Below are 18,336 nucleotides of genomic sequence, written 5' to 3'. Positions count from 1 at the left end.
TCCTTCCATAAAAACATAGAAATAGTGGGTAAAATATTACCTTAAGTCTGACAATACACACAAAGAAATCAAAAAGCACAAAAAGGGAAATTTCCTGGTGATAGAGACAAAGCAGCAATTTGAAGCCAAAGCAAAGTGTCACAGTTGGAACTAAATGGCCAGCAAGAGTATCAGAAATGGATGTACACCCTGGGGCTTAAGGTGAAGTTACAGTCCTGACACAGAGCCCTAAGCTTCCTATATAAGGTGAGGAGCCAGGATGTCCTGTCCAGTTGGTGATAAATCAAGACTCAAAGCCTAGGTTTGCAGAATATAAGCAGAGTGTTCATTCTGGGCCTAGAGGACAAGGAATTGGAATCCCACATTTTAATTTGTACTAAAAAGCTGGGAAATTAAAATTAAAAACTAACCTTCATCCAGTGTAATCCATAGTGTGCTGGCAGAGAAAGAACACGGAACTATAGAGATAGATAACTCTACTATCCAGGGCTCATGTTCGACTTCTACAGAAAACAGCTCTCATGCTAAAGGTGAGACCACAGTCAAGTTTACAGAGCAAGAAGAGAAATAAACCACCGCAGGGAGGGTCAGCAGTGACAATAAGCCCAATAATCTACATCCCAGAAAAGTTGTATAATAAGGCAAAATAAAAGAGACTTTAACTTAAGTACCTTCCAAACATTCAGTAGGATAAAGGAAGGAATGGAATCCATAAGGTATGAACAGCACGTCATGAAAAGAATAGCAGGCATATTAGAAAAGATGAAACAGCAACTGTAAAAATTATATGTGTATATATACACATGTGTGTATGTATGTAAATGTATATAATTTTTAACACGCCATATATATTATCGTATAATACATAATATGGTATATGTATGTGTATCAATGAAATCTAACAAAATCAAACAATAGACTAAGCCCAGACTGGGGATCAGTGAAGCACCCAGATTCTACACAGAAAGATAAAGAGAAGGAACTGGGGAAGAGAAGTAAGGACTCATGAGGAGAGAATGAGGTCTCACATGTATCTAACAGAAATTTCAGAAGAAGAATAGAGAGAGATTTAAGGAGAGGCAGTGGATGAAGAGTTGATGGTAAACTTCTAGAACTGAAAAAAATAGATGAACAACAGAAGGAGCACAACTGAAGAGGAATACAGTTGAGTAGGAATATTTTTAATGTTTTAAGTATATTTAAATACCAAGCAAATACAAATTGTCCATCCCTAAAAGGGATATTGAAATCTATATAGAGGAATTACTAGGAATATATATATATACATACACACATATGTATAATATAATTTATAATAAAATCAGAGTGAATGGTGAATGGAAATAAGGAAATGGGGTTGTTAGTAAAGACTTTCAAGAATCTTGGCTGTGAAGAGAAGGAAAGATTGAACAGGAGCTAAATGAGCGTGTCTGACGTATTAATTTATGCTGCATGACACTCACATACACACACAGTCATAGAACCAATACTATAAAATGGCAGGGAACTTCTAAATTGAGGTGTTCTCCAAAGCTTTTCCCTCCTCGAAGCTACTCCAGCAGCCTGTTCTGTCATTTAAAATGTCACCATTAGAGGTACTCTTTTGTAGTATAATAGTGCCCCCCTAAAATCCCCATTAGAATGAGCCCACTGGGGGGAAGGAGGTAGGGTCATGAGGAGATATTCGTACTTAACCCAGCTCTGATGAGAGTGTCTGATCAACTAGCTGTTGTCTTGGAAAGCAGTGCCCCGGGGATGGGATATAGGGAAGGACAATTTTAATGAAGAATCAGGACAGCCTGGATCCTAGAGTCTTAGCTGGAAGAGCAGGTTCCTGTGGGGCCTCATAAGGACGGTGGGCATCTGGGCTGAGGTGCTGGCTTTCAGAGGCCTGCCTGGAGTGTGCGTGCAGAAACACACACACACACACACACACACACACTGTGTTGGTTTGGTTATTGTTTTTTAATGTAGGTGACATAAATATTATATTAGTTTCTGGTATATGACATAGTGATTCAACAATTATATACATTATAAAATGCTTACCACGATAAGGGTAATTACCATCAGTCACCACATAAAGTTATTACAATATTATTGACTCTATTCCCTGGGCTGTACTTTTCATCCCTGTGACCTATTTATTTTATAACTGGAAGCTTGTACCTCTTAATTCTCTTCGCCTATCCACCCATCCCCCTAACCCCCTCCCCTCTGGCAACTACCACTTTGTTCTCTGTATTTATGAGTCTGTTTCTGTTGGTTCATTTATTTTGTATTTTAGATTTCACATATGAGTGAAATCATATGATATTTGTCTTCTCTGACTTATTTCACTCAGCATAATACCCTCTAGGTCCGTCCATGTTGTCTCAAATGGCACTATTTCATTCTTTTTTATGGCTGAGTGATAATCCAGTGTGTGTGTGTGTGTGTGTGTGTGTGTGTGTGTGTGTATGATATCTTCTTTACCCATTCATCCATTGATGGATACTTGGGTTGCTTCCATATCTTGGCTATTGTATGTGATGCTGCAATGAACGTAGTGGTACATATATCTTTTCAAGTCAGTGTTTTTGTTTTCTTTGGTAAATACCCAGAAGTGGAATTACTTTTTATTGTATGGTATTTCTATTTTAAATTTTTTTGGCAAGGATGTGCACGGGGGTTCCCTTTTCTCCACATCCTTGCCAACACTTGTTATTTCTTATCTTTTTGATACTAGCCATTGTGACAGGAGTGAGGTGATGATATCTCACTGTGGTTTGGATTTGCATTTCCCTGATGACGAGTGATGCTGAGCATCTTTTCATGTGTCTGTTGGCCATCTGTACATCTTCTTGGGGAAAATGTCTATTCAGGTCCTCTGCCCATCTTTTAATTGGATATTTGTTTTGGTTTGGTTCTTCTTAAAGTGAAATAAGGCACTGTTATTTCCCTTAACAATTCTGTTAAGTATATATTTTTCAGACCAAAGGATACTAAGATTCAGACAGAGCAAGCAGCTGTGGGTATTTTAGTGGCAGGAAAAGGAATGTAGTAAGTAGAAAGATTTTCAAACATGTTTTCAATGTATTCAAATACCAACCAAATCCTACTTGTCCCTCTCCAATTGGAATTACTAGGATTATCTGGCTTGGACAGTCATTTTCCTATCATCTTTAATTCATTTATTAGCTTCAAATGTTATCACCATAATAAAATTATTTAATAACCACCCACATGCAAATCTCTGGTCTCCAAGCTCACCCCAGTCATTGCAGGAGGAGACTGCCTGCCTACTCTGGTGTGCATGCCAATTGAATTTTCATTTTGATTGGCGTCTTTCCAAAGGGATTACTTCTACTAAGCCCTCTGCTGATGGCAGTTGTAAATCGATACACTACTGTACACTTGAACATCACCAGTGACAATATGCACTGAGCACAATCAGTGGGAAAGGGAAGACAACTGGTTTACAAGCATGAAATAAACAACTCATGCATGTTCATCCGAATGTCCACATAGCACATCTTATCTCTCCCAACCCCCAAAATGCTTCAGGGCCACACCAGTAATCAATATTTCCCAGAAAAGTAGGTTCCTGGAGAATGGTTACAATAGGAGATCCACTTGTTGCTGAGTGATTTAAAGTGGAGGGGCATAAAAATGTAAGGTTTTCTAGGTTCTCAGCTGAAGGGAAGTCATATGGCCCGCTAAGAATTTAGCATCAAGAGTCAGTTTAAGCCAAGTTTGAAGTCTGGCTTTACTCAATTTTATTCCCCAACTTTCTAGTTCTTCCTTGTCCTCCAAAATTCATCTTCAGTGAGATGGGTTTGGTGGTGGTGGTGGTTCTTTCTGAAGCTGATCCCAATTCCTGGCCCCCCAACCCACAGAGTTGGCTGTGCCTTTTTTTTTTTTTTTTTTTTTTTTGACTGCACCACTCTTACAGTCCTTAATCACATTTGTGTTTTAGTTATTTTACTTACTTCTCTTTCTCCTCCACTTGCAGCCAGGGGCAGTCAAGGAGGGGGACAGTAGAGCAGTTTCAAGAACATGGAATATAAGGTCAGAATGCATGGATTTGAGTCCACTTAGCTCTATGACTTCCTACCTGAATGAACTCACTAACCTCTCTTTGCTTCATCTTCATCTGTAGAATGGGGATAAGTTCATAAGGTTGTTGTATTAAGTGAGTAAAGCAGGATAAAGTACTTAGTGCCGGGGATATAGGTAGTGCTCAATAAATAAAGTATAGCTCCTAAGTACCTTTGCATCCTTTAGGGTGTAACTCAGTACATGGCAAAGAGTTCTCAGTAAATTTTGAATGAATGAGTGAACAGTGTAGCCCCCAACAAACTCATTTACTTCTCTTGCCTCACATCTCTTTGCTAAAATGAGATTGTTAATTGAGCATCAAGGTCCCTGTTATGAAATCAGGTTCTCAAATTGCTCGAGGTCTTCAGTGGCGGGGGGAGAAGTTACTTAACAATTTCAATCTGTTGATTATACTTATAGCTGTTTGTCAGAAGGGACAAGCCAGAACGAATCGGTCCGAGTGGATACCGGAGAAACCCTTGAGTTCAAAAGCATAGTGCTGGGCTTCAGACCATGCAAGAGAATACACTGTGTGCAATATTTTTCTCTCATTTGGCTGAACTCAGGCTTCCCGTAGCTGAAAGCAGATGGCACGAAAAAGCTTATGGTGTGGAAAGCCAGTTTTCCGGGTATGAAAAGAACGGAGAGAGTTGGAGTGCTTAACTTCCTGCCTCTGCTAAGGAGTGATGCAGATAAAGTCCAAAGTGTCCTTTGGGCCTCCTCGCACTCCAAAACCCCAGATTACCTGACTTGGACCGGGTCCTGGTGTTAAAGGGCTCCCTGGGATGAGAAACCCAGAATGATATTAGGCAGTGATTTATAGTCATTTACTTTTAGTGAGAAAGGGAGCAATGTTTTCTTAAAATGTCACTCTAAGAAGTCATTGTTCAAAGTGTACCAACTAGGCTAATAACTGTGTACAGATCATATCTACTGTTTGTTTCAAAATTCACTTTTGTTTAAAAAAAAAAAAAGGAAAACACATAACTGAATTGAAAGTCATCCTATATTCCATCTTCTTCCGTTACCCAAGCCAAGAGATAGCCATATCCAGGCACTACTGTTCAGGAACCCAAATTCCAGAGTCAGTCTCGCTAGACTTCACTTTACTCATCCGTAAAATGGCAATACCTACCTTACAGGTTGTTGGAAGGATTAAAGAAAATAGTGTAGCAGCACTGAAGTTGCTTGCCCAATCATAACCACAGCATTTATTGACTGTTCTCTCCATTCAAAACCCCAGTTTTGGCAAAAAAAAAAAAAAAAAAATGAAAGCGAAGTGAGGAGTTTGAGACCGCCTAGGACATCTGCAGAGTTCTCAGATGAATCACAGACCTGTCCTTCGTCCCCTCCTTCAAATCTAGAGGATACCATTTCTTCCATGCTCAGCTGGGTTCCCTGCCCAAAGCCTGGTCGGCGTCTGAAAAGAAGAAATACGTTAGGACTGCTAATCCTGAAAGAGCACTGAAGTAGTTTCCCATTATCTCTCTGCCCCTTTAAAAAATGGCAAATTTTGATAGGAAATTGGTGGAAAGAGCGCCACTGGCAAATAAGAAATCAATCCAGAGTTCCTTATGCTGGTTGCGAATCCCGCCCCCATATGCTAAGTAATACTGAACATTAGATCATTTGCAAACACTGCATTCCCTTCTTCAGATCTTGAGTTTAGGTCACCTTCCTCCAGAAATCCTATTTCCTGAAACAGCTTAGATCCAGAAAAATTACTGATTGTCTGCTTTTGCCTCAAATCCTCATACCATTTTTTCCCCTAACTTTTCATTTAGATTATTTAGTTCACTGGGCAAGAAATGAACCCAGTGTTACAGATATTTTGCCTCTGAGTCTTGCACATTTTTAGTCTGCCATAAATGTTTCATCATAGAAACACTTCATTTATGTTTGTTAGCCACCAGTCAGTTTGTAAAATAGCAACCGTTCCTTCAAAATCTTTGAATATTATTGAAGAAAACCAAATAGAATTCAGAGAAGCCGGGGCTTTTGTTGGCTCTGGATGCTCTGTGACCACTGAGGCAACTCATTTGGCTAAGAATGAATTTACCATTATCTGCAAAGTGTTTCCTACCCCTTGGACAACAAACTTTACAAAATGATTGTGACTGCCTTGACCCACACGATCCAAGCTCACCCAGTATGATCTTCCAAAGACAAAGGCACTAACTATCTCATGCCCCCATCAGAGAGGACCTTGAACTTTCTCAATAATGGTGTTGCTGCCCCTTTTCCAGTGACCACTTCTTGGTTGCAGTTCACGCGTGTATTAATCGTAGTGTGGTCTGAATGACAGAATGAGAGCCTTGACAAGAATCAACCCACATACCCGCTGAGATAGATAACGTTTCTGTTGTATTCATAAAACTTCCATAGGAGAATCAGCATTCAATTATGTTTAAAGATTGTATCTATTTATTTATTTGAGAGAGAGAGAGCATGCACACTCGAGCTGGAGGTGGGGAAGCAGAGAGCGAGGGAGAGGAACAAGCAGACTCCACTCAGAGCATGGATCCCTACTCCGGGCTCAATTCCACAACCCTGAGATCACAACCCAAGCAGAAACCAAGAGCCAGACACTCAACCCACTGAGCCACCCAGCCGTCCCTCAATTACGGTTTTTAACAGCCCGTACTGAAAAAAAGGTTTTCCTTGTACAAAACTTAAATCCCCACATACTGAAACTTAAGCTCATTTCCTTGTGTTCTGTTTTTATGATCAAGGGAGAAACCTCCACCCCAGCAATCCAATACTTCTCTCCAGGTTTTCTTGATTAAATGACCAAGTAGGTAATCAGAGGCCTTGAACTCTTGATGTTGCAGCTGCTATGGCTAATTAAATGGCAAAGAGCTGAATTCATAGATATGATTAATACCATCAGGATGCTCTATGGTTTTAATGTTCATAAATTATGACTGAACAATAAAATTTTTATATGGGTTATAGGATTTTTCTTAAAGATCAGAATTAATCACTGTGTTCCCCATTGACTTTATTTGTTTGTTTATTTGCTTTTAAATATAAACCAGAGGTGGCTTTAGGAAACTCTATAACTGAAGTTGTTAGAGAACGATCCCAGAGAGAGGGCACAGTGAAGACCAAGCCACCATCCTAGTGCAATGCAAATCAGGAGAGCCAATCCATTTCTAGAAAATTGGTTCTGGAGACCTTTGTTTCTGAAGCATAATTCCCCCAAGTGATCTGACTAGGAGAGACTCTTTGCCAGCTAATAAATGTATCAGGTCCACTAGTCACTCTTTCTGTCCCTGGAATTCCAGTGGGACATTGACAGGATTTCTTTAAATTGCATTTTTCTTCCTGCTTGTAGGTAAGTGGCAAGAGCCTTTGCTAATGGCTTTTCTCTAATCTCCTCATTTGTATTTCTTTTTTTTTTTTTAAAGATTTTATTTATTTATTTGACAGAGAGAGACACAACAAGAACAGGAACACAAGCAGGGGGAGTGGGAGAGGGAGAAGCAGGCTTCCCACGGAGCAGGGAGCCCGATGTGGGACTCGATCCCAGGACCCTGGGATCATGACCTGAGCCGAAGGCAGACGCTTAACGACTGAGCCACCCAGGCGCCCCTCATTTGTATTTCTATCCAGTCGTTTCTCTGAGCTTTTGGACATAATTAGATGGACACGAAGGGTTGGTACTTGCTGCCCGGTCTCTTAAATACCTCCTCTGCTGCCCTACTCGGTTAATGGTGAGATCCCAGTGTCGCTTGACCTTGGTGCACTTGAACCTGTCTCCCTTTCCTCCCTTTGAGCTCATCATCAGTCCTTGACCTGGCAACTGGTCATTGAGAGGTTCTGAGGGACGGCTGAAGTGAAGATGGAGAGAGAACTGGCAAGTCGCTCCAATTATGTTTATCTTCACGAAGGATGGGTGTTTGAAAGCGCTCATTTTCAGAGTTTCAGACAGCCAACTCCTTCCTGCTCAGGAGGTACTGCGACTGCTCCTGATTAGGCTGTCTGAATTCTCTCATTTTTACTCATCACAGTCACATCTGTTTGGGTTTCTGTCTCTCTCCTGGAGATGCCTCTTGAGAGCAGATCCCCTCAGCTTCTTTACAGCTCATCTGAGGCCTGCCAAAAGAGATTGGCAGAAAACGATCAGCATTCTATGCTCTGATAACTCACATAACTCTCCCTGAAAAGAACGCTAAAACCTGGTTCTCAAGTGAACCCATGAGGAATGGAGCCAAAGAGACTTGTGGTATTTTTCTTTGGAATCCAATTTAGAGTTTATATTCTGGTGGGGTGAGAAGGGAAAGCGGGGCGTGGGGGGGAGTATGAGGAGGGAAAGAATAAGAGGCAGCAGGGACAGGGGCATATACCAAAAAATCATAGGCTCCAGAGGCAGAAGGACTTTAAGGAACATCTCATCCAGAGATTTTCAAACGTTTTGGTTTTAGGAGTGGAATCTTTCTCGTTATTTTTCTTCATAAGAAATCATACAGGGGTGCCTGGGTGGCTCAGTCGGTTGGGCGTCCAACTCTTGATTTCGGCTCCGGTCACGATCTCAGGGTCCTGAGATGGAGCCCCGAATCCTTGGGCTCCGCGATTAGCTGGGAGTCTGCTTGAGATTCTCTTCCTCTCCCTCTGCCCCTCCCCCAGCCTGTGTGCGCGCTCTCTCTCTCTCTAATAAATGACTAGATCTTTAAAAAAAAAAAAATCATACAGTGAGCCCCGGTATATAAAATAGATGAATGCAGAGGTGCTATCGTTGAAACATGGGTGAAGGAACTTACATCCCCTCCAACTACTCTTAGGGCTCTGCAGAATACAATTTGAAAGCCATTAAGATTGTCTAAAGGAGGACTTTAAGGATGGGAAAACCGTAGCGCCAACCAAGGTCACACGGCTGACTAGCGGCAGAGACAGGATTAGAACGAGCCTCCTGCCACCCAGGCTAGAACTCTGTGTGAGTGGAGCCCGAGAAAGGAGCCAAGGGTGCTTTCCTCCTGAACATGATCAAGGAGAGAGCTTGGTGGACAGTGCAATGGGAAGAGGAGGTCCGGGAGGAGTAAAGGTGAGTGGACCCACCCAGCGCAGAGCAATTGGGAGCCCTGGGGTTAAGCAGGGTACAGTGTAAACTGGTAGGAACAAAGCAAGACAGGAGAAAAAGGCACTGTGGAAATAAGTGTCAAAGGAAAGTTCTTCACTCTCCCACTCAGATTCCATACTACTGGTGGGGTGGCAGTCAGACAGAAAGGAAAGGCAAAATATGCTTCTCTAGGGTGGGCTCTGGTGCTTTCTTTCCCTCTGCCTTCCTGGGTGTGGGCCCAGCTCTCCTTTGAGAATTTGAGACTTAAATTCACTCTTCTCGGGAGTTGAGAAGCACCTGTGAAATACATATGGGAATCAGGAAAGGAGGAGAAATATCCGCGTAATTAATGGTTAAGCCAATTGCATAGTATGTTTTGGACCCGAAGTCAAAATGGCTTTCCTTCCCCTTTCCCCTGAATGATTCCCCCTCTAGTCACAGGCCTCTGTGGGTTCTATTAAGGGAGGAGACAGGAGAATTCTTGTGGTCTATAGGCAGACAGGTCACAGAGAGTTAGAGGCCCAGGTGCTCAGTGGAAGGTAAAAGCACCCTGAGAGGGAGTAGGAACCTCTTAAGGTCCATTCCACACCCCAAATATTTGGCCCTGCTCAGATCTTCTCCTGAGGCCTCTTTTGGTGAGATTATTTCCCTTCATGGTAACTAGAATTTGAACCCCTTACATTCTGAGCCAGGAAACATCCTCCTCCCCTTAAGAAGCAATGTAAACCAGTGGCTCGTCAATTATTTTCAACAAACTGTTGCTGGAGCACAAACTATGTAACAGGAACTGTGCCAGGAGATGGGAATAGAGTGGTGACCAAGACGCAGTCCCGATTTTCAAGGCGTTCGAGGTCCAGGGGGAGCCAACCAGGGTTTTTCCCTCATGAATTAATGTCCAAAGAAGTAGTTACTTGAATTGACTTGAGGTGCTGAAACTCTCTTCCACCCGGGCCTCGGTGAGCTTTTGGGAAAGCCCAAAACACAGAGGAGTCGACTAACCTGCAGGGAATTTCAGACCATTAGGCACGACTCTCCTGTAACCCTCCACCTCGGTCCCTGTAACCTTCACCCCAGCCTGTCTTTGCAGACCCCTCTCAGCACTTCTGCTAGGGCCACAGACATTTCAAGACTGGGGACAAGTGGAAGGGAGGTGGCAGTAACCTCCCCTGTGGAGCAGGGAAATCTACAGCTGGGTCAGGTGATACAGCTCTGATGGGCCAAGAAGCCTGACACAGTTTCCCAGTTGGGAGCTCAGGCAAGAAAAGAAGGACTGGGGTCTCGGCATTTGGTTTTGTTTGCATCAATAGCAATTCGGAAAAGATCTGGAAAGGGGGGAGGGAGAGGTCCAGTAAGGTGTAAGAGGTCCAGTAAGACAGCAGCCCCACTCTTGGCAGCTTCCTTTCTGGCGTCAGAAATCAAGTAAAATAGTAAAAGAGGAGTGTCCGTTTGAAGATGGGGATGTGGATGGATCCTTCTCTTTGTTGCATTCTTGACCTTGAAACTCCTCTTTCTTCTCCAGATTAAAATATAGAACAGGGAAAGGACAGAACCTGTGAATAGAGAGAGTCGAGCAAAAAGCCAGACTTGATTCCTGAATTGGAGGGAGAGAGGCTGCTAGATCTGGAGGAGCAGGAAAAAGAACGAAAGAAAGAAGTTAGGAGCTTGGAGATGGGCCAGGGCTTCAGTAACGCGGCTCGGCGCTGCATTTCCCAAATACTGCTTTCTGTACACCACCCAAGCAAGCTCTCCGCTTGGATCCCAAACCCAAACCAAGGATTTGGGGCAAGAGGAAAAGCGGGGTTCGGACCGCACATATTGGCCTGTAATGGAAAGTCAGCAAAAACCACTGGGGGGCAGCGTGGTGTGCGGGCGCAGCTCTGCAGTGCCCCTGCCGCCGCCACGGCGAGGGCTGAGCCCGTCTGCGAGCCCTGGCCTCTTTCCCGAAGGGCTACAAGTGTCGCCATGCGAAATGCCTGGCGGGGGGGGGGTGTTTGGGGGAGGGGGCTGGTGTGAGTCGCCGACTGGGGCAGGGGCCTGGCGAACTTCCCAGGGGCGCCAGCCCCGGGCAGTGCGGCCCGCTAGGAGTCCAACACTAACAAACAGCCCCCCCCCGCCCCCCCTCCAGGCACCCCCCGGCTCCTCCGGCCCAACTGCCTCCTCCCGGGGCCCCTCCATCCCTGCCTCCTCCCGGAGCTCCGTTCTGCAAGAGGAGGGCAGGAAGCTCCGGGCGGTGGGGCAGCGCCGGAGCCCCTACAGGTGTGAGCCGGCGCGGCCCGCCGGGGCCTCCGGGGGGCGGGGCGGCCGGGAGCCAGCGGGCTGGGCTCCGGGAGGGAGGGGCCGCCGGGGGAGGGGGGCCTCGGGGAGGCCGCGGCGCTCTTCCGGAGGGTGCCTGCGGCGACTGGATTCCTATGCAGAGACTGTGCCGCGCCCAGAGCAGCCGCCGCCGCCGCCGCCGCTGCCGCCGCCGCCGCCGCCGCCGCCGCCAAGATGCGAGGCCGTTACCTGTTTGATCCCCGTCGGCCAGCTGGCACGGGCCAACTTTTCCTGATCATCAGGCCCCGAAGTTGCAAGGACTAGTCGGAGGCTCGGAGGGGCCAGGGCGAGGGCGCGCTCCCCACCCCCCCCCCCCGCGCGCTTCCTCCTCCCCCCCCCCTCCCGCCGCCCGCGCTCGCGGCCTCTCTCCCGCCCGCGCCGCTCCCTCCGCCCGCCTCCCTGCTCCGGCCCCCTCCGCGCGGCACAGGGCGGGGGGTGCCGCGAAACTCCGACCCGAGCCGCTTGGACTCGCACAGTGTCCTCGGGGCGCAGGGGCCGAGCGCACGCAGCCGCGCCGCGCTGCCTCCGCTGCCAGTCTCGCCGCGATCCCGGCCCGGGGCTGTGGCGTCGGCTCGGACCCAGGCAGCCCGCAGCCCGCGCGGGAGCCGGACCACCGCCCGAGGAGCCCGGACGGCATGCTGAGCCCCCTCCTCGGCTGACGGCCGAGCGCGGAGAAGCCCGGGCGAGCGCCGGCTAGGGAGGCGAGGGCGGCCGCGGCGCGAGACCGAGCGGACGCGCCGCGGAGGAGCGGGAGGCGGAGGCGAAGGCGAAGCCGGAGAGGGGCCGCCAAAGAAGTGGTGGTGGTGGGCGTCGTGGCCATGGCGGCGGCTATCGCCAGCTCGCTGATCCGTCAGAAGAGACAAGCCCGCGAGCGCGAGAAATCCAACGCCTGCAAGTGTGTCAGCAGCCCCAGCAAAGGCAAGACCAGCTGCGACAAAAACAAGTTAAACGTCTTTTCCCGGGTCAAACTCTTCGGCTCCAAGAAGAGGCGCAGAAGGAGACCAGGTTGGAAGGGGCGCTTGGCCGGCTTTGGGGTCCCCCCCCATACTTTACGAGTGTGGAGGGGGCTGGAGGGCGTGTGTGTAAGCGTAGGTGAGTTTGTCGGGGGCCCATCTGGTGCGGATGTGGCCACCTAGCCGGGGTGCGTGCGTGGGAAGCGATTGCTTTCTCGCCGCGTTCGTAACGGTAACTGGCTTGCTGCATTGCAACTGCCGTGGGACAGGCGCAGAGCCGGGGGGCCAGACCCGGCCCGGGAGGGGGGCGCCCTCAGCTTCAGACGTGCCACATGTGTGCACGCCCGGGGGCTCTGGCACGCGTGACCCAGACGTGGCCGCCGTGTGTGTGTGTGTGTGTGTGGCGTGGAAATTGCAGACGCCGAGCTGGGCAGACACCGCTGCCCGCCCTAACGAACCCGGGAAACCCTCCTTTGCCTTTACCCCTGCAACTCTCACCCTTCCCCTGATCCAGTTTCCACCCCCAAGGGCCTTGGGCTTCGGCTCTCTAGGCATTCTGTTTCTTTGATCACTTTTAAGCTTATCGGGACAGACTTGACTTGTGGTGCACCCTTGAAATATTTGCTGCGGGGGGGGGAGTGGATTCCTAGAACCTTGTAGCCAAGAGCTTAGTAATCTGGTTAGACTGGTGAAACTGGTTACTTGCTACTAAAATGCTGGATTGGAGAGAGAATTTAAACTCATGGCCAGATTGTAGGTCCTTTGGAACCTATTCCGTGAGAAGAGTAGCGCGATATTCCGGTGCCAGGGGAAATTTCACACAGCTCTAGGTGTCAGTTGCGTCAAGGTAGAGCTTCAGGCGAACATGCAGCCTATTTGGCCGTTCTTCACCAGATGAATCCTTTACGCTCTTTTCTTACTTTTAACTAGATAAATGGTACAGAATTTCAGACTTATTCATCAATTTGTTCTTTCTCTGTGTATGTGTTCCACACACTATGGAATGGAAACGCAGACATCCATTTCCTGCTTGCTCGAAGTTTTCAAGGCATTTGCTGTGCATTGGGCTTGTTTTAAAAAGGCTGAAGCGGTTGCAAAGCATGATTATGTGGCCTGAATAATCGCATACATATGAATTCGGTGCAGGTGTCTGTAGTCAGTAAAAGCAAATTTTGGATAACATGGCTGTTATGGGTAAATTAGGTACTTTATTAAATCTGTGGTGATTCATAATTGAAAATCACTGTAATTGAGAACCCATGTTTTAGATAATCATATTTCTGATACTAAATTTGAAAATAAGTATAAACTAATTTTCTTTTCCTCCGCACCAACGAAAACCCCGCTCTTTTTGCACCCCTTTTTCCCTGAGGATAATTAACACGATAGGGTATGGTAATGGTTGGGGTTTTTTTTCTCCTCTTCCCCCCCTTTTTTTTTTGTATCACAGCTCAGTTTTCCAAATATAAGTCCTTTGACGGGGTTCCAGACTATTTATGCATTTTCAACACTCTCAGAGTAGAGGGGACTATTTATTCAAAGAGTGATAATTCTGAGAGAAGTCTTTGTTACTGTGTTTTTGGTCCCTGGTTGGCAAACCACTCTAAATTATCTTCGTATTTCTCCGTCTCCTTCCACATGAGAAGTGGCACATCGTTAAAAGGCAGAATATGCCATTTGCCAACCTGTTCCGAATGCTCAATGAAATAGAGTACCACTCTGTAAGCCAGGGGACCCGCTATCAGAAACTAGCTGCCGTCAGAAGCTTTAGGGCTTTCCCAGTGTTACGAGGTAGAAATCAAAGGTTTCTTCAGTTTGGAGATGTCCTCTGAAACTTGGGAGTTTGTTTGCCTGTTTCCTTTCAGAGGACTCTTTAAAGTTGTAGTGTGACCTTTTACACTAAAGTTTGTAAATGAAATTAGAATTTGGAATTCTGAGTCTTTTCAACTATGTACGCTCAACTTACCGACTGATCCAAGTCCTCGTTCTCTTTGCAGAGCCTCAGCTTAAGGGCATAGTTACCAAACTATACAGCCGACAAGGTTACCACTTACAGCTACAGGCAGATGGAACCATTGATGGCACAAAAGACGAGGACAGCACTTACAGTAAGTGACTGCAGAATAAATAGTATCTCCCAGCATGTTGTTGACATTGTGTGTTTTCTTTGTTGTTATTATTTTTTTTTAAATTAACAACCCTTGCGAAATTCTGACCCGAACGCAAAAAATACAGTCAACACTTCCATCCTGTTGATGCAGGTTAACCTCGAGGAAGTTGAACGTGAAAATATGTAAAGTAGTGAACTATAGCAAATAATGTTGACACCATCTGAAGAACCATCCAAATGTCATCTCCATGGTAATCTGGATAGATTTATGGCTGTCCTTTGGATTTTATTACTTTTTTCCCACAGAAAATTTACTCACCCACACACTGATCCTGAAATAGCACGTTATCTCTACTCTTAAGAACCGGTCTCATCCCAAGAGAGAGGAGTGGTTTCGTGTCATGAGAATTCATCATTACAAGCTTTCACTTCTGCTCCCCCCGCTCCACACACACTGATAACTCTGAGACTAATTGAGATTTTAACAATTGAGATACCTCCACAGGTGGGTGAAGGGATTTCTTTTAGTGCTTTATTTATTTATTTATTTACCATGGTTTAAGTAAAGACCAAGTTGGGACCATACTGGTGAACCTAAAAAAGGAAACGCATCAAAAATAAAGTCAATTTTATTTCTAATTATTGAAGTTATGGGATTATAAGATGTTATATAACCTTTTTATCACGTATGCTTTTATTTATCTGAAGTCATAGAAACAAACTCACAAATAGTGAAGCCCTCTCTTCCCTAATAATTGGTGTTTTCTTGCCATTGGCAGATTTCTGCAGACCCATTCACTGTTCCATGAGGCTGAAACACCTAGTTCTCACAATTCATTCTCTATTTTCCCTAATTTATGTTGCATCTTCCTCGGACTTCGATAATTTCCCAGAAACATCCCCTTCGTCTGCTAAGAAAACAGCCAAGGAAAGCCGATCAGAAGGCTAGCAGCCTTTTTAGAGATGGTCAGCTGTAGACAGCGAAGCCATAGACAGGGGTCCCAGTGTTAAGTGTCAAAAGTTTCTCACCTTTTAATAATGCTTCCTGGGCTGATGGCCAAGCTATGACCTCAAGAGGAAGTCACCTTTAATTACCCTTGAAGAAAGCCCTGGTGGTACCTAGGATGAAAAACATCCATACTGAATGATTCTTCACTGTTTTGCAAAATGCTGTGTTACTGTTGTGATATTAAAGTTCTACAGTGAATACCCTAGGTGTTGTTTTGTGCATACTCTTCTATTTGAAAGAAAATTAGTCAAGTGTAACTAGAGGGTTTTACTGTAATCGTATAACAGACATTAGTACATAATGATCAGCAATAAAACACTCTGATAAATTATATGTACAAATCAGTGTCTAGGGAAGCAACTGGGGGGGTTGTGAGCTGGTCTGTTTTTCGAAGTGCCTCAGCAAAATGGATCCATTGGGCATTATTGAAAGGAAGTTTATGATTAGCTGCTTACGAGCCCCACCCAGTCAACTTTCCCCTATTTTTAACATCTTCTCTACATTGAAATCAGAGAAAAAATTATTTTGGGTCTAGTGTTCACATGTGTTTCCTGAAAAGGAAAAACTTTTTAAAAGTTAGTGCATTGGTTCTGTTTTGTAAACAGCAATATGCCAAATGTATCAAGATCACAGGGTATGCAGTCATTTTAAGGTACACACACACACACACACACACACAGGCACAGCACACAAATACACGTATGTAAATCAAGACTCTTGTTTCCTACAGGGGAGCTTTAAATCATGTAGTAGGTTTTACTCTTCAGTTCCTACATATTCATAGCTTCTGCCTTTGGTTGTCTTATACCTCTGACTGATATGAATGGCATTTCTGTGTACTAATGATATTGTAAGACCTTGAAAGAGCGCAGCCTGATAACCAGAATCTGTGTTTAGGCAGAATGAAATAATAAGAGGTAAGTCAACGGTGGTAAGTATTACCACAACATGAAGCATTTGAATGAAAAGTACCTCAAAAGAAATAGCAAGTCTGTGGGGCTTGACTTTACCCCAGATGCCAAATGTGACCAGAGGCCAGGGGACTAGCTAATCTTCCCAACTGAGGGTATTGTAGGACATAAGTCGGCATGAAACAATGTTTCATGACTAAAATGATTATTAAAATGATCATCGGGGCACCTGGGTGGCTCAGTTGTTAAGCGTCTGCCTTCGACTCAGGTCATGATCCCAGGGTCCTGCGATCGAGCCCCGCATCGGGCTCCCTGCTCCTTGGGAGCCTGCTTCTCCCTCCCCCTCTGCCCCTGCTTGTGTTCCCTCTCGCTGTCTCTCTCTGTCAAATAAATAAAATCTTAAAAAGAAATTAAAATACTTTAAAAAAAAGAAAATGATCATTACAATGGAAGTCTAGCCATGTAAATTTATTCTTTTTTTCCTCTAAAGCCAAGCAATTTTCTTGGCATTCATTCATTCTTTTAAATGAGTAGAACAAGAATACAAGTTGTTTTTTCTTCAACTGTAGGTCTTTCATTTATATAGTATTTCCTTAACACGTATTCCTGATACTGTGTTTGTATTTTTCTTGTTTTTATTAATTTTTAGTACCTCTCATCATTTTTTTTCATTTAGTTCAAATTGATTTGACAATATTTTAATTCTGATGTGGTAAGCACAATCATGATAAAACAAATTCGTTCACATTTACCCAGGTAGATCTGTTCCTAAAAACATATATTTGATATTATGCATTTAAGCTGACCTTTGATAGATTTATTACAATGGTAGATGTCCATTCAATAAAATCTCATCATGAGCAAATCAGCCATTGTAAATTATGTATTTCCCCCTGAAAAGGAAAAGATGATAGACATTTCGTGGCAGCAGTTTTATTATTATCTTGGGTGCAATGAGGGCTATGTTAAAAGAATAGGCAACTTCCCCTTCAAATCTCCAGCAGTGTTACTAGTTCAGTGTGTCCGGTCTCCCCAGTCTGCAGTAAGATATACTTCTATTAATTGGTCCCTTTGAGAAATTGACCTTAGCCCAACTAATGAAGAAGGATGACCTCAGTGTCATATCCAGTAAACATTAAGTGCCAACTTGTGCATGTCTCTGAGAAAATGGTCCCTTCAAGGTAGAAGGAGTTTAATTGGTTTTATATAGACACAACAGAACAAGAAACAGAAGTCCTTTTATTTATTAAAAGCTTATTCGAAACTTTGACGGAAATAAAAGAAGAGATTTTTGGTATTTAATGAATGTGTTTTAGATACACAAGTGAAATCAATTGTTTTCTTCTCATATTTAGAATATTTTCATCCTAATTAAAATAACGTCCAGGAGGAGTACTCCAGATTTAGAGAAACACAAGCACATAGGAAAATAATGATTCTGCCCAAGCTTACCCCTGATAAAATTTCTTTGCATTTTTATCTGGAAAGGCTGACCCTTTAGACTTTCAACCAACCTAGTTTATGATCTATCTTGAATGTCTAAAGAAAAGACAAGACTGAACTAGGATGACCAGCCGCTATTTTTCCTGCTTTCTTCAGTTTTGTTTTGTTTTGTTTTAGAGTGCTGATTTTTGTTTTTGAATGGCGTGTCACAGAAATTTATGGTACATAGTGAAAAATTCATGCTCTCCTGTATAGTTAATACCATTAATCAGGAATAGATAATCCCGGGCATGGATTACTGATGGATTTTGCTTCTCTTCCACCTCCTGCTATCTCATGTTTGGAATTCAAGCATTTTATTGCTCATTAAAACCCACACCAGAGTGGTTGAGGCTCGTGGTGAAAAGCAGATCTTTTTTTCTCTCTCTTTCTTACCTTTTTTTTTTTTTTTTTGCTTG

At 44.5% G+C, this 18,336-nt stretch overlaps 1 protein-coding gene across 8 annotated transcripts in view; it reads left to right on the top strand.

Annotated features, from left to right (window-relative positions):
- The window catches only part of FGF13 (fibroblast growth factor 13), a 490,212-nt gene that overhangs the window by 410,507 nt on the left and 61,369 nt on the right, over nt 1-18,336 (top strand). For 7 of the 8 annotated variants that reach the window (XM_064574634.1, XM_064574633.1, XM_064574632.1 and 4 more), the window contains one exon: nt 14,403-14,513. In XM_064574634.1, coding sequence (XP_064430704.1) covers nt 14,403-14,513 — 111 coding nt within the window. Of the gene's footprint in view, nt 1-11,558; nt 12,458-14,402; nt 14,514-18,336 lie in introns of those variants that run through there. The other variant, XM_045883322.3, reaches the window with a different exon arrangement.

The sequence above is a fragment of the Mirounga angustirostris genome, unplaced genomic scaffold (genome assembly GCF_029215605.1).
Source record: "Mirounga angustirostris isolate CCGP_5_RB_7025 unplaced genomic scaffold, mMirAng1.0.hap1 SCAF_11, whole genome shotgun sequence".
Taxonomy (NCBI): Eukaryota; Metazoa; Chordata; class Mammalia; order Carnivora; family Phocidae; genus Mirounga; species Mirounga angustirostris.
The sequence above is the reverse complement of the archived record's forward strand: the minus strand, read 5'-3'. Positions and strand labels throughout refer to the sequence as shown.